The following is a 17,369-nucleotide window of genomic DNA, read 5'->3' on the forward strand; positions in this document are numbered from 1 at the left end:
AGATTGCTCTACCAATGAGTAACAAATATGCAAATAAACTATCCATAACTAGACGCCTCCATACAACGGTTGATTCCATCCCTCCATCCAACGAAATGTCCACGCAAAGGTTAACTCCATTTAAGACCTTCAACAAAGAGTATTCATGATTCAAACATGGCTTCATAATGACAACATTGTTTATGTGGTACACAACTCCACATGTCATGCATTCGATGTTAAGTGTGCTTAAAGGGAAATATGGCGGCTCAATCTACATCTTCATGTGAAAAAAAAGGACAATAAAGATGCCGCCATTCAATCAAACACCAACTTGGCTCAGTTCAGCTCATGTTCATGTAATGGGGCATGGACCATATCAACTAGGCAGCTCTACAGAAAATAGCCTTTGTCCCCTTCACAAATTCAACCGACTCATGATTCGTGGGCTAGGTATGATGGCGGCTTCACGCAATAACTTAATGTTCTCACTGCCCCACTCAAATGATGTGTGACGGCAACCACATAAAGACAAGGCAGAGTGAACTTCGTATGGCGGCTTCCCCCTCATAGCATTGTAGCTTTAATGTATATGCATAAGATAAGCCACCTCATGGGATAAGGGAGAGGGAAGCCCACTCTATATATGCCATGACATCATTGTCGACCGGATGGTGCCCTCTTCCCATAGTTTAAAACTAAGGCATATAAAACAAGCTCTAATGCATGTCTCCCAAGTCGAAAGGGGCACAATTGATACACCGTGGTTATGACAATAGCGGACAACAGCCCCTCCAAAATAATTTAGAAAACTAATAATGACATCATTTCCACTTTTGGGCCATAGCGTAGCTTAACTTAGTGGTTGGGCTAGGTAATGGGGGGTGGCCCATTTATTAATATGATTTTAAGTGTGCTTTTTGCATATATATATATATATATAATGCCTTCACTATGATGAAAGTACAAAAGGTGGATGGTCTCCTTAAAATAGTCTTGCCACCACATTTGTGCCCATGGTTGGTATAAGGGTTTGCATCATGACTATTGGAAATGGTATTTTCTAGTAAACTCTGTTATAAGTCAAAGTTATAACACGATAAAGGGCTAAGTAAAACATTATAGTATCAAAAAGCATATCAGAACTATCCACCGAAGTATTAAATACAACAATGAAGAGAGAACCAAGTACCAAGACAATTCACCACAACAACTACTTCACATACCTTTCCAACCCTTGGGGACTAGAACCATCATGTATAAACCAATGTATAATATCCATTCAACACCATGATGAGGCATGAGCACTCATAATGTGCTCGACCAAAATGCATCATCTCCAATCAAACTTGAAGGTGTATAACTCAAGTCCATTGACATCTCCATATGTCAACCTAAGAACCCTATCATGTGATGGCAATCATAAATTTACCTTAATCACAATATGAAGGGTGACATATTTCATCCATATTGCACAGTGCAACTTACTTCTCTTGGATGCAATGGAAGTGAACAAATTAATATTGAATGTCTAGCTCTCAGTTAACAGTAGCAAATAATGAAATCATGGTAAGTTTACCTCTGCCAGAGCTTCATTTTTCAATAACATCTATAATGAGCTCGAGCACATTAAATGAGAAATATATGAGTTTCTTTTGGTAGGGTAGCTTCATAGCAATTGTATAAATTTTAGCCTTCACAAATTATATCCAGGCAACATTGTTTGTCTGACACTTGGAATATTCTAACCAACAAAACCATTGAGGTTGTCCAACCAACAAAACATCATCACAAGATCTCCAAACAGGAGATGTATCAGAAGCCATATAATCCATTTCAGATGAACTAGCTTTCAAATTTGTAATTTTAATGTTTCCCTTACAGTCACAAACTGGTCAAAGTTCAAAACCCAAAGACAGCAATCAGCTGTAAATTGACTATAAATCAAATTGATTATTGTTTTCTTAGTTTCCCAGAAAATAACTAAGGCTGCTAAATCCACTGATGAGCTCTTAAATACATTTTCTATTTTAACCATGTTACACAAGTTTTTGAAAACAGAAACAGGAAACAACAGGAAAAGGCTTTTCAGAAGAGGAACTCTGAGAAACTTAACATAGGAAACAACAGGGGTAGCGCAACAGGGAATGGCGAGAAACTCAGAAAAAACTTGGAAACTGTTTCCGGATATTGGAAAAAGATTTAAATTTTAACTATAAAATTAAACAATCAGAATAAACACTAGGAAACTGTTTCCAGAAATTGGAAAAAGACTTACATTTTAACTATAAAATGAGACAATAAATCAGAATAATACATAAAAACAAGATTAAATTCCATATATGATTTCAAATTTTATTATTTCATATTGCATACCACCATATAAGATAGATGAACATTGCATACTGATTTATGATTTGTATGGAACAAAATCACAATTTTAAATAGAAAAATGAAAAAAAAATGCCAAAAAAACTAGAATAACAATGTTTTAAAGTTTCTTTTAAGTTCAAACACTAATTGTGAACAGTAAAAGATATCTGGTAAGGCTCAGTTATTAACTGCCTGGCAACTCTCAGGTATGCATCAAGATCATGTTGAAAATGGTTGTTATTGATGTCAAAGGCTGTCCAAGCAGGCCCCATTTGGATACACTCTCTCTGAAGGCATTTTCACTCCAATCACCTAGCTCAAATGGGAACATAGAATATATGATTAGAAAACTTGCTCTGAGACCTTTCCAACGATATATGGCACGCCTTCTAACTCCTCACAATTGAAGAGAAAGGAGTTTTTGAAAATTCATTCCACTAGTTGCACAAGTTGGCCCAACTAGTGGACAAATCGGCCCTACCCTAGACCCCAAATGCACTATAAATAGGCATGAGAAAGAGCATTTCTAGCCAGCACTCAAGTATTGGGATCTATTTTTAGAAGATCAAAGGAGTCGGCCTGAGGTTCAATGTTTTGCCCACGTGCTAACTTGTAAGTCCCAGCCATCTTTTGCATTTTGATTTTTCCTTTGTTTTTCTTGTGGCCATCATATTATCTTTTCTTTTCTTTTAGCTACATCAACCTCCAAATGTGCATTTCCAGGCCCTACCCAAGGCATGAGGAAATGTGGTGGCCAAATCCCAATGTGAATGAACCAATGGTCAGTTGACCCGAAGAAGGGAGGTGGAATAGGGGCTCATAATTTAAGATGGGCAGTGGTAAGTATGGAATAGGCATAGATGGAGCACGCTATGTCAGTTTGAAACTGATTTCCTTAGAGCATATCTTCGAAAATATAGTGAACCAAGATCTGAAATTTGAACCAGATATTACCCAAGATTTCTCCTCAATATTCTTCATTATTAACCATCTGAAACCTTCCAAAAAAAATTATAGCAAAAGTGCCAAGATGACCCATTTGAAGTAGGATAACCCTAGGATCATAAGCTCTACTACTAAATGTTATGAACCTTGCGCCTTTAAAATTATAGAAACCAATAATTACAATACTGTTCAAGAAGGAAACCTCCTTTTACAATGAATACGATGTACAAGACAAGATTTGATGATCCTAAGACTATGTCTCCTTAGTGTATATATACGAGACGAAGGGTACAATTGTAATAAAATGGGACTATGCTAGGTTCTAGCATACATAACAATATAGCAATAGAAATGCAATCACTCAATATCTAGGGCTTCATAAGTGGTTTTAGGGTTACATGGGCCATATACAAGGCTTAACACTAGCAGTGAACCTATTTTGTTGATTGTAAGTGATATGTTACTTTTGATATTGAGACTGTTATTAACACTGCAGAATAGAATGTGCTAAACTAAACTGCAGAATGCAATGAGTTATGCATATACCACCATGACTTGATCCTTGGCATGACATACCAATCTGATCACAAGGCTATATACAACAGCTACCACAAAATTTAAATTGCACAAGAAGAATAAGGTGCACAAATTTAGATTTTCATCAAACGATGCAGAAGCATGCAACAAAAATGCATCCAAGTAGAACATTTTTCTATTTATACTGTCAAGAAGAATGACACACAAAGCAACGAGCCTAACATTCCACGAGCCTTTGAATGGATCCATGACACACTTTGTTCTACACCAGTACTTGAACTTCTTGGCATAGAGCAGTCTTTGGCCATAGGTGTTATGCTTAAGCCAGGAGGACATCCAGTAATTTATCATTAGAAGACATACGAGCATGACACAAAGTTCAAACCCCCAGTTCAAGCAGACCAAATTTTCACCTCCTGAAAGACGCGTTGGTCTATAGCAAGACAGCAACAACTAAAAGCAAGCAGACCATTAGATACTTGGTTGGAAAGGGAGCTTGTCCTTTGATAAACAGTTTTATTATTTTTTGAAGTAATTGGGAACAAATTTCTCTAAGCAGGAAGGAAATAATGAGCAATAAAATTACATTTTGTCTATTTTCAGCACCATTTTTAGCACTAAGTTATTTTTATTGCTTCTCACGAGAAAATCTAATTTTGACATGTTAGTTTATCAGATATGTTAGGTCATACTCATAACAAGATATAGTTAATAATTCCATCTTCGTCTCCAGTCTCTGAAACAATTTTGTACTAATTTTTTACTATAAAAATATGTTAATGCACTCACAATGAATTTAAGAGAGTCGCCTCTCTAAATTCCTCACTTCTGCTGTGTGCTTGTAACAGTATTACTTTCTTTGGCCAAATGATAAATCAAAGGACCACATAATAGGTGGGATCATTGGTTCAAATGTTGCCTATCCAAATCATGCCTTGGCCTTCTCTGAATTCATTTAGGCAAGCTCTTGTGAGTAGTATGCCACAAACTACTAAAAAGGATAAACTACATAACCATTTAGAGCCAATGAAATCACTAAAGAATCAACGAAGTGGTCCTTATTCACACTATACATTACAGCAATATTTACGTAAGTGTTTCCTAACTAAAATTCATTAACAACTTGTCCTGCAGATTGAATTGACCTATGAGTTACTTGAAGGATGGCTTATTTATACATAAGTTACTGATAACACTGCTAAGGAATTCAAAACCCAACAGAAATCAGAGATACAGAAATCAAATTTGTAAGTTTGTGACTAAACTGACAGATACATATTGGTATGTTGGAAGAGCCCTAAATCAATCATGAAAGGTAATGGAATTCTATTACTAAAGCAAATGCAACAGATTGATATATAAAATGCAAAACTTACTTGATAAAAGTATAAACGACTTGACAGCGCCCCAACATCTAGTTCCCATGTTCTAGGATCTTCAATCCACCCTTCTCCCTTATGAGCTGGATAACCATGAATAGCCCATTCTGGATGTGGTAATAATTGCACCAGTTCTTGTGCCTGAGGATTACTATATGGATCACAAAGATCAAAAGGTGCCTCAAGATATTTTGCATTGCCCGGTGCACAGTACAAATGATAAGCAGAGTATGGAAAATGAGCTGTATCATTTCTGTAGACTTTGCTACCATTGGAATTGATGTGATAAGGTGGACAGACAGCAAGGTTATCAGGTCTACACCAGCTCGTCACCTCAGGATTTATGATCATCTCACTGTATCTAGTAACATCTGTTTCAACCTCACCATCACATGGCTGTCCATCATTCTTCCAGCAGCTACCGATATCAATCAAATAAAACTGGCTATTTGAACCACCTCCGCGTATAACATTGAGTGTCAATCTTACCTTGAAATTTGGTGACTCTGGCAACTAAACGAAAAATATTGAAGTGAGCATATGAAGTATGCTGAATGCATTTTCCTAAATACTAAACAGTAAGACAAATAAGGACTCAGGAAAGACCTTCAACATCATCCCACGAGTGTCGTAATGATATCCCCCAGAAAATCCTTCGGTGGCATCAGCACGCAAATACAGCATCAACCAAGGATATTTCTTGGACGTTTTCAATTTATGGGAAAATATCCATCTGCCTGTGCTAGCTTGCTTCTCCCAAACAACAGAAAAATAAGAAATATTATCAATGTCAGCTCCTAGACTTGCATTCAGATCATAAGTGCCATAGAAGCTTCCCCTTAAACTGGGTGATTGTGAATCACAGGAATAAATTGCATTTTCTTGAGGCTTTGTCCAGTTGTGGTACACAAGAGGCTGATTCATGCAGCCTTTCCCAAAACACGGAAAGGTCCTACTTGTAATGATCGGACTGACTTTTCTACCATTCTCTGGACACAATTCAGATTTAGTATCAAAGTTCCCATTCTTCAACATGATCATCCAAAACTGCCATGGATTTGATGAGTCCCTTACTTCACAGAGGGAACCAAGATATAGCTCTTTCTCCGCAGCATATTTGTCTGGATTACTCTGAGACTCAAAAGAGATATTTGGAAATTGATCCCCACTCCTTAGTTTATTGTCTACCTCAGTGACTTTCTGATTTACTGTGCAACCATTTTGTTTTCCATAGAGGCAACCGCCCACAGGATCTGACATGAAATAAAATAAGAGGTTATTAAGCAGATTGTAGAGAAAGCTAAAAATTACATAAAAATATCAAACATACTGTTCCTCAAATAAAAGGCCCTCTGTTTTGGCCTGTAAGGGTAGAAAGATAGGTAAGAGTTCACCTTGCTGTCACATTATCGAGACATCAGCTTCCCTGACCAAAGGGGCTGCAGTCTGGGTCCAAGCACGCTATCACCACTTACTGCTGAACTCAACTCATTGTCTTCAGAACAAAAAAGCCCATGATTGTGAATAGTTAAAAATAATTAGTCCTCTGAGAGATCAGATGTAGTCATGGCTGATGAGACAGTTCCAACAGATGTGGAAATTATGGAAATTGTGGGTGTCAAGGAAACCATAATACTAACTGGGTTTTGTGGAAAAATCAGAGAAAAACTGGTGTTGCAACTGTCTGAATACGTATTGACGCTAAGAATGCAGGTACTAGGAAGTAGACAATGTGACAACAGCTGGAACTAATTCTTGCACCAGAAATGGATTCTCCTCTGCTGGGTCTGAAATTAACTGGGCTTTATCATTATGGTCATCATTCTGATTATTTTTTCAATTGCCCAGTTGATTTCTTCCATTGAATTCATCTTTTCCTGCTTTCATTTTGGGAATGGTGCATGAGGAAGTTGCAGCTTAAGCTTCTACATTAGCATTACAAGGACCTTCCTTTTGTTGGAAAGCTCACCATCACTTCCAAGATTCTGCAAGATGGTCACATGTATTATGCTTCTTGCTGGTTTCCAATCCAATCTCAATTTCTGAAGCTGGAGAAGATTTTAAGAGCATTCTTATAGGCTAAGTATGGAAGATAATGGGGTCTCTCTTCGCATCTCTGCATCATGCCAAAGCTAGAAGGTTGACAAGGGCTTATTGATATCGAAGATTCTGGCAACAATGTGGGTAGTAAGGAGTCTTGTTGGAGAGCCCCATTTGTTGAAAATGCAACAAGATGATGGAGCTTAGTGGAAAGGAGTCGCCTTCACTAAGTGGGCCCGCAAGCTATTTTTGGCGCAAAGTCTATTTTTAGACTATGTCTATTTTTAGACATATGGATCACGGTCTATGAGTTGCAGGATGTTGTTTATGGATGATTGGTCATGTTGGGAAAAATAGATGGACTTCTATTTTTGGTTCACAGCGGAGTGATCAGAGTCTATTTTTAGACTGCCAGGCTAAAAATAGAAACAGTCAAATATTATTAGCCCTTAGTAATATTTGGACTCTAAACATTATCTTATTCTCTTGGAGCACTTCAGTTCGAGCTACGGATGTGGCACATGCAGCTGACAAAAGGAATCACGTGGTTTCTTATGTGTTAGTTGAGCTATTGCATGGAGGACTTCAGTTAGAACTCATGCATGTGAGTTCTGTGGAGTTGGATGTGGAGTTGATGGAGATGTGTTCAGTTTGACTTAGTTGAACTAGTTGTATTTAGTCTAACTAAAGAATACACTAGTGATGAGTTGTGTGAATTAAATATTAATTAATTCACTAATTATTAACTCATAAAGAAACTAAATAATACATCAGTTAACTCAGTGCATGGACAGTTCAACAAAGACAGGTGTTAGAGGTAAGTGAAAGGGTGAGTTGTGACTATCAGTTGTGCATGAGATTTGCACATGCAGGGATTGAGTTATGCCAATGAGGATTGCGCAGTGTGGGCCAATACAAAGGCAATTGTAGCTTGTGCTCACATGATTCTCTTGCAGGATTGTGCAGTGGAGGCAGGCAAAGCAGCGGAGAAGATTTGAACCTGTGACTTGTTCGGATCTGAGCTAGTTTTGTGTGTAATAGGTGGAGATAGCACTGAGTACTTGTGAGGAGTATTGTACCATGTATTGTTACATGTTCTCAATCATTATAATATACAGATAGTGTGGGGTTTTCAGCTGTATGCTTTCCCCGGGTTACATACTGTGTTAATGTGCGCATGCGATTGATGTTTCATTGATTTTAATGCTGCTAAATTGATGATCAACGTAGAGGAGGTTATGTATTATGCATGTATTCCGCAATAGTGTATAATCGGGATAATCTCTGTGAATAAGTGTCATATTATTCAAAATTTCTACACCATTTGGAAAGCTTAACTCATCCACAGAGACTATGTAATGCAGTCATATCAGCAAAATTTAGGGTCACTTTTCACTATGTGGAATCATTTGTGCTCCTCAATACTTCAGAATATAGGAATTTCTTGTCCTCAAGAGTGTTTGAACTTTGGGAAGCCTGGAAGCCCATGACTAAGTGTATTTACTGGGACTTTATTGGCAATAGGAGGGGATCAGATCTCACCTTCCATCCTATTTAGATTTTGGAGAATGCAATAACAATGCATTAGAACTCACAAGATTTTAGCCAAGGGAACTCAACAAGAAGGGTGTTTTTCTGTGGCATGGTTTTTGGGATACTGATCAAAGGACATGGACAGAGTAGAGAACCCTTGCCTATTCTAAGAGTTTGTTTTCTTCCAATAGAATGATTATCAGAGAATTACATGCTACTATTGATGTCGAGGATCTGTCCAAAATGATCTTTCTAGAAGGGCAATTGGAGAGATTACGGATGATCTCTCTTTTTTTTAAATTTGAAAAATACTTCTTATATTTACAAAAATAGATATGTCAAGAGAAAACAAAAAATAGAAAGGTACATAAAATGGTATTTACATCCTCTTCTTTAAAGCAAGACAAACAGTAATAAAATCTGAATCATGGAGCAATACAATCTGAATCTAAATTTGTACACATTAACTTACAAGTTTACAACACAATCATGGAGCCTAACATTAATTTAAAATTGTCCATAGTAGAGGTACTAGAATTCAAAACTGCCAAGCTCTAACATGTAGATCTGGTCAAGGGATATGAAATTAATTGGTTGTTATATACTTCATGGAGTTAATGGTCCTCCAAAGTTGAGTCAATTTGAAGAAATGAACATTACAAACCCCTTAACATCATAAAATATTGTTGAAGCCAGAACAACCTTCACTGGAATAAGCAACTTTCTCTAATGCCAAGGACGTATTTTGAATACGCCAAGTGCCTTTAGATTTTCCTTTACCATCCAGAGTTTGCTAACAGCGTTCAAGATAATTACATGCTTTGTGTTTCCTATAATGTGGAAAACCATGCTCTATGTTTCCTAGCTCTAATTAGTACTACCACTGCTACAGCTTTTCTCTACAATCCTGAAACACAGGCATCAAGAAGAGAAAGTGATGGTTATAGGATTATTGTGCATGCATGCTTTCTCAAGCAACAATGGGTGTGAGATGCCAAATTCTAGAATTGTTTGGATGATTGTGAATTGGAAGTTCTCGTGCCCAAAGGGAAAGTTTTATGGCTAGTCGCTCCTCCCATGGAATCCTTTCTCCAATGGTTCACGCCACATGGGCCATTCTTCTCCAAATTGTACAAGAGAAATAACTTGCACGGAGTTCAACTCTTTGTCAAAAGGATACAGGTACAAGATGTCTAGTCACAATTCCTTGGAGCTCCTTACCCTAAATGGTAAGAAAATTTACAGAGATGCCAATAGGAATGACTCCTCCCTCACCCTACTTGGAAGTTCCATCCTCGAAATGTGGACAACAAGAAAACTGAAATCATATCTTAGAATTGTAAAACCCCTAGCCGAGTGCCAAGCTGAACACAGTTAAAAAATTATATATAAAAGCATGTAGCTGCAGCCTGTCATTTCAACCGACTAGGTGTCCATGTTGCCAGCATGGACCTCACTGTGATCATCATGTTCACAATGCTTTCTAAATCACTGCATCACCCCAAGGCATAATATCGCCATCGCTAATGATAATGGCAATATGCATGCAATAATCAAAGTTTATTAATGCCTAGACTAGGTTGTGGCTCCATAAGTGTGGGTCCTTACAAATATTAACCAGCAAGTTGTATTCCTTTATCCTTCCAAATATGCATCCTACAGACCATAATCTGCAAATATTCACGCCATGCCGATTCTGGCAGCTTCTTGTAGTTCCACTATATACTGTAATCCCAAACATGCAGATCACAATCCAGATTCGTGCAAAAAATGCAAGCTGACACCCTTATTCTGGCATTAAGTGTCGGTGACCTCCTCACACGCATGCCACTCGGACAAGCCTTCATAAATTCCTAAAACTAGTGATAAATGTGGATAATCAGTTGTAAACACAAGTCACTGTAATGAAAAAAAGGGTCGATCTCATTATGCTGTTAGAATTTTACTATAAATGTGTGATAAATGCCCAAAAATGCTTTCACAAATAAAGCATCTCGCTTGTAAGGAGGCTGTTCTCCTTCAACCCATTTAAGCGTGCCATAATTGAACAGGGTAGTTCTCTTTGTATTGGTGGATGGAAATTATTTCATGCCCACAATCAAGTTCTAAGTATCAATTATAATAAGACTAATTTCAGTTTTCTTACCTCCATTTTCTGTGCTTCATTCATTGATAACTAGCTATCACATTGCCATATTCAAATACCTTTACATAAGCTTGATTATCAAAAACAGGATCTTTCCATGGAATTAAACGATCAGTTCACAGAGTTGGACTTTCCCTGGTCCTGTGTTTTGAGTCACCAAGGTTAATTTCTGTCCGAAATCCGTTATAAGGTATGTTAGGAAATAGTTAAATATATATCCTTAATAAAAGAAGGAAAAGGAGTAGAAACATTAGGATTGCCCTTATCAATGAAGTTATTAGGTACTCTTGCTACTTGATTTTAGCTCCTTGCACATCTACCCAGTTATTAAGACTACAACGACATTTTATATAGGCACCTTTTTTTTTTCAGCATGAAAAAAAGCGGTATGTTGATTGTATTAATCAATAATATACAAAAAAAACGTGTACAACATTTTGATATGTCAACAGTTCAGTACATACTGACAGGCATATGAAGCTATACCAAAAAACTGAAACATAGAGAGTGCAGACAAAAAAACAGACCTATCTGTGGGAACCGTTGGTCCAAAATATAGCATAAATAACAGCATATGCGAGAGTCATAAGTAGGAGAATAGAGAACTTATCTGTGGACATCACAAAATTTGGAGATGTGTACCCGTTATGGTGAAATCTTGGATCTGGCAGGCGCAGTTGTCCACATTTATCTGCAGTCTCCATATGCCCGGCGGAGATGTGAGTCCTTGCTTGGACAAAAAGTCTGCTCTTCGATTTTTCCCTCTGGGAATATGGGAGATGTTGTAGTCCGTCCTGGTGCGCCACCAATCCATAATCCTGTTTAACCAGCCTGAAAGATGTATATTTCTAATTCGGCTTTTGGATAGAACATGCTCGATGGTGACTTTGGAGTCTCCATATATGTGGAGGTTTTTGATGCCAAGGAAATCAGAGAAAGCAATGAGACCAGCGAGGGCCATAATCTCCGCTTTACTATTTGTACCGGGACCTCTGTTCCAATAGATGTCATATGATTGTCCTTCTTCCGGAATAATGTGAATCCCACAGGCACAATTGTTCCTCTGGGCTGCGCCATCAAAAAAAGCAATTGGATAATCATAGAGATCATTATGAATCAGCATCCTTCGCTGTTTGACTGTGGGTTGTTGTGGACGAGCGATAGCTTCAAATAATGAAAGGATGGATTCATAGATAGAATAAATCGGGTCCTTTATGGCTTCAAAAATGATACGGTTCCGCCATTTCCAGATGGTCCAAATAGTAACCAAAGGAAGCGGCCTCCACATGCAGCGCATGTTGCTCCATGAATAAAAAGCATCGCAGATGGAAGGGGTGTTGACCATATCGAAACCAAAATGTGTAGCCAAGAGCTGCCAGATTTTTTTGGATTGTGGACATTGGAGGAAAATGTGCAGGTTATTTTCAGAATTTATACCACAGAGTGAACAGATAGCAGGCCCATGCCACTGACGCTTCTGAAGATTTTCCCAGGTAAGGTTTCTGTCATAAAATACCAGCCAAGCGAATATAATAATTTTTGTTGGGCAGCCGGTTTTCCAAAATGCCTGTGGAAATGTCTTTTCGCTCGAGTCCCAGTCCGAGAGTAGTATCTGATGGTATATGTGCTTGGCGCTTACCACAGAAGAACCGCCAAGTCCTCTCCAACTGATATTGTCATTTTCCATCGTTCGATATATGCCTGAGAAATTTAAGGACCGAGTGACATCGTTCCATTGTGAAGCCAGATCTCCGGGGAGATTTAAATCTGCAGCAGATTTCCATATCGGGGAACCGTCGTCCCATCTTTTTATAACACTAGCCCAGAAAAAATATCCTTTGTTGTGCAGATGTCTCAGAAGTGAAGGAGAGATATGGATCGGCCCACTCATACCAGCAAAATCATCAATGTCGATGATGATCTTGGAACCCGAATGGAAATTCCAAATCAAGTTTTTTCGGACAAACGGAAACAATCTCTTGAAACCCCTCCAGATGATAGAACCACTGTTGGCACCGAAAGTGGATTGTCTGTACCAGTAAATAATGTCGTGACCATACAAATATTTGGCCCTGACAGTTTTGCTCCATAGAGATTCCCCCGACAGCGCATTCCACATGGTTTTACACAGCAGCGCCCTTCGGAAAGACTGTAAATTCATTAAGCCCCAACCTCCCATGGATTTTGGGCGGGACAGCTTTTCAAGTCTACAAAGATGGAATTTGGTCTTTTCCTTCTGGCCGCCCCAAATGTAATTTGATATCATGCTGTTTAGACAGTTGATAACAGAAGACAGAATATAGAAAAGAAGTGCCCAGAAGACCATGATTTGGACCAACACGGCCTGGGCAAGAGTGGCACGTCCTCCGATAGACAAACATCTGGATTCCCATGATGTTATCTTCCTGTAGAAACGGTCTGCAATCCACGACCAGTCAGCAGCTTTGTAATTTACAGGTTTCAAGTGAAATCCCAGATATTTGAGACCCTCCCCGATAGGCATCGCCTTGATATGGAATAATTCAACGAGGTAAGTGATCACCTCTCCATTCGTATCAGCTACGTGGAAAGATGACTTTGTGTCGTTTATGAATAGACCGGTGGCACTCTGGAATCTTTCTAGTGTATAGAAAATACATTCCCAAGTAGATCTGCACAGCATGGCCGACAGGAGGATATCGTCCACAAATAGGGAGTGAGACATGGAAATCTCCTTGCAGATTGGAAGAGGCAGAAATCTCCTTTGTTGGATAGCAATTTTAATGTGTAAGCTCAAAGTTTCCATGACCAGGATGAAGATAAGTGGAGATAGGGAGCAGCCCTGGCGAAGTCCCCTGGCCGATTTGAAAAACGGAGTTGGCTCACCGTTAATGAGTACTGCAAAATTTACATCCACAATACAGGCCATGACCCATCGAATGCATCTGACATCAAGCCCTATCTTTGCTAGAAGACATCTTATAAAAACCCAGCTCACACAGTCGTATGCCTTCTTTAAGTCGATCTTTAATAGGGCCGCTTCAAGTTTCCTGCAATGCATAGAGTGCAAGCATTCCTGGGTGAGAGCCACCGCGTCAAGAATGTTTCTGTTTTTGAGGAAACCGTGTTGTTCTGAGGACAGGTGCTGAGAAAGAGTATCCCTGATGCGCATTGCAATAATCTTTGAAATGATCTTGTACAATACGTTGCACAATGATATGGGCCGAAAGTCAGCAAAGGTGGATGTGCATTTTTTCTTAGGGATAAGGGCGATAAAAGTAGAGGAAATCTTCTGACTGATGGTGCCCTGCTTCCTCGAATCTTCGACCATCTTGAGGATATCATCCTTAAATAGATCAAAGAAATGGATGAAGAAATCGATGGTCCACCCATCTGGCCCGGGGCACTTATCCTTCTGGAAAGATTTCATGGTTGCCAATAATTCTTCTCAGCAAATAGTGCATTGTTCTGTTCTTCTTCAAACATAATGGGAAATGGTTCAATGCCCCACATAACATCCTCAATATCGGATACGGATACAGCACTGTAAGCCCTTTTAAAAAACTTAACAGCTTCCCCGGAGATGGCCTTCTGCGTGGATAGTGCATTTCCCTGTTCATCCTTGATAGTCCAGATGGCATTTGTTTCTCTCCTCTTATTTGCAAATATGTGGAAATACCTGGTGTTTTTATCACCTTCACGAATCCATAAAGCTCGGCTCTTGAGTCTCCACGTCTCTTCTTCTTGTTTTAATATCTGTTGTTTTCTTTTTTCTAATGCCCAGATCCAGATTCTAGTGGAGGTCGCCAAGGGGGGATTTTTAAGGAGGGCATTCAGTTGTTCTAATTCCAAATTTAAATGCAATAGCTCCTTTCTATTAGACGCAGCCTTTGCCTTTTGCCATTTCTTAACCTCCATACGAAGAGCTTGAAGGCGGTCGTTGAAAGTCCGAGGAGAGTCAATAGTCAGATTGGTAGAATGCAACCAAGTATCCTTTATAAATGAGTTGAAACTGTCATCGGCCAACCAGGTACGATTGAATTTGAATGGGTATCTTCCATGGCGCTGTTCCTGTTTCCATTGCATGATTATGGGCCGATGATCAGATATAAAGGCTGGGAAAATTTTCATAGTTGGCGGCCCATATTTATCAAGCATTCGCTCATGTAACAAGAATCTGTCGATTCTTTTTGCCAGATAAGCACTGTTGGACCGTCCATTGTCCCAGGTAGGACCATGATCAACCGGCAGAAGATCAATGAAATTCTTTTGGATAATGGATTCCCGGATATGTCTTCCCACAGGGTCAAGAATCCTGCCATTACCCCATATCTCATCACAACAAAAAGTACAGTTAAAGTCTCCGCCAATAATCAATGAATCAATCTCAAGAAGTTCTGAAGAAAGCAGATAATTCCAGAACTGAGTCCGCTGCCTGTATGGCGCATATATATTCAATATGTGGATGGGATCATGGGACCCCCGACATGAGCCAGCACAAGGATGCCAGCAAAACATTGAAATGCAGCAGCGGAGATCCATCTGGGGTTCCATAATACAGCCAATCCCCCTGACATGCCCACAGCGTTGGAGGCAACCATGTGCCAAGACGGGAGCATATGTCTGAAATATGAGATGGTTTGAGCACAGTCGTGCATGGTTTCCTGAATGAGAATCATATAAGGATTCGAGGAAGCAAAAAGATGTTTGAGGGCCAAGAATTTTGGTTCATCACCAAGGCCTCGAATATTCATGGATAGAATATCAATCATTTAGGATCCACTATGGGCTGGCATGCTCTAAGAGGCCCAGAAACAGAAAGGTCTTCCATAGCAAGTTCAGTCACAGGAATATCGATTAAGGATCGGCCTTCGGAAGTCAGATCACATCTACCGTTTCGTCACCTTGAACCTTCTAACTTGAACAAGATATTATATTTATAATTGGATAAGGTTGTGTACATAGACTAGAGTATTTTCAGAAAATATTTGTCAGGGACGGAGGATACATTTAGGACTGTTTACCTGCAATTGGAATGCCTTTTATATTTTCGAGTCTATTATAGCACGTCCACCTGCGTTGATCATAGTTGATTCGTTTACAAGTAGGAGAGGGTCTATTTCACATTTCTTGTCAATTAAGATAAAACCTATCTGATTTAGCTGCTACTTCACACAGAATTCTGTCAATCAATTCTGTGTGCATAAACCAAACTAAATTTCAACAAAATATCTAACAATTCTGTCAATCAGTTATGCTGTTTTTATTGGTCTAAGCAGCCTATGATCTAACTTAAAATGTGTATGTCGTTCATATCAAATTATTTTTTAGTAAAATATGTTCTTGTTATTTTTGTAATTTGAGTAACTGATGACCTGCTTTAAAGATTTGCAATTATACTACTGTAATTTAATTTGTCAGACGCTATCTGATATGATTTATTTGCAGAAAGAGGCGCCCTCATAAAAATTTATTTTGAAAGTCTATGGCATCTTGAAAATTCACTTAATTAAAATATATATGCGAGGATAATGTAGTCGGTTAATTACCTGTGAGTAAAGGGCAGAAAATGTCTGCGCAGTCAGCCTGCCTTGGACTACCTATTCCAGGAGCCTCCTCTCCGACTTCATTGCAGAAGTTCCATCCTTCCAGTGCAACCCTCAGCTTGTCACTCTTCATTCCAGGGTCCCCTACAATAGACTCATACTCGACACCTCCCTTCTCCACATAAAGCCCGGCATCACACACCACTTGTGTAAGAAAAATAATACTGCAGAACACGTATAAACTTAACATCTTGTACATGTTTACCAGAGGATTTCAGAAGGTAACAACAAAACAAATATGGAGAAACAAATATGAAAAAGAATACAGGCCCATAGACCAACGAGGTCTGCATAGAAAGAAATAATTAAATGGACCCCTCGCACATATATGCAAATCATCAACCCTCACTGTATATTGCCGTATAACAAAGTTAGGCAGGCACTCATTCCTTGCAGGTGGGTCCTGTGTTACTAGGCTTCCAACAAAAGTTAAATCGTCACTCATGTCTTACAGGTGGGTCATGTGTTTGAGGGCTTCAGGCGGAAGGTACATGTTGACTGGTGGTTTTGAAGAAAGGAAAGGAAAGAAAAGCGTCATATCGAAACAGTGGAAATTGAAAATGATAAATAATTAAAACTATAAATTAGTGCTTTCGTTGAAATGATTTTCTAAGTTTGTTGGATGGATTGGATAAGATTTATTGAAATTTGAATGAAGAAAACTTTATAACAGCTTTCACTTTCCAAAAAAAATATAAATTTAATATATTACATATTATATAATTGGATATTTGTTTATAATTATTATTAAAATTTAATTATTTAAATTATAACTTTTTAAATAAATAGTTGAAATTGAAAATGATATAATTAAACTACAAATTACAAATTAATGGTGTCCTTGTATTTTAA

The 17,369-nt window shown here is 38.6% G+C and overlaps 1 protein-coding gene and 1 long non-coding RNA gene across 2 annotated transcripts in view; both read right to left on the minus strand.

Moving 5' to 3' along the window:
- LOC149180827 (uncharacterized) overlaps nucleotides 1-17,044 on the minus strand; it is a 38,585-nt gene extending 21,541 nt beyond the window's left edge. The window contains exons 1-3 of the mRNA XM_089416311.1: nucleotides 16,461-17,044; nucleotides 5,820-6,466; nucleotides 5,211-5,726 (exon numbers count right to left, since the gene is read on the minus strand). Coding sequence (XP_089272437.1) covers nucleotides 5,211-5,726; nucleotides 5,820-6,466; nucleotides 16,461-16,716 — 1,419 coding nt within the window. The 5' untranslated portion in view covers nucleotides 16,717-17,044. The remainder of the gene's footprint in view (nucleotides 1-5,210; nucleotides 5,727-5,819; nucleotides 6,467-16,460) is intronic.
- On the minus strand, nucleotides 6,847-16,454 carry LOC149180828 (uncharacterized). The gene is made up of 2 exons (XR_016256972.1): nucleotides 15,816-16,454; nucleotides 6,847-11,290 (listed from the first exon to the last, which is right to left on the minus strand). It is a non-coding gene; the product is annotated as an uncharacterized LOC149180828 (long non-coding RNA).
- Nucleotides 17,045-17,369: the final 325 nt, after the last annotated feature.

This window comes from Pinus tabuliformis, chromosome 3_2 (assembly GCF_031772625.1).
Source record: "Pinus tabuliformis cultivar Carrire ecotype Pingquan chromosome 3_2, CPIR1, whole genome shotgun sequence".
Classification (NCBI taxonomy): domain Eukaryota; kingdom Viridiplantae; phylum Streptophyta; class Pinopsida; order Pinales; family Pinaceae; genus Pinus; species Pinus tabuliformis.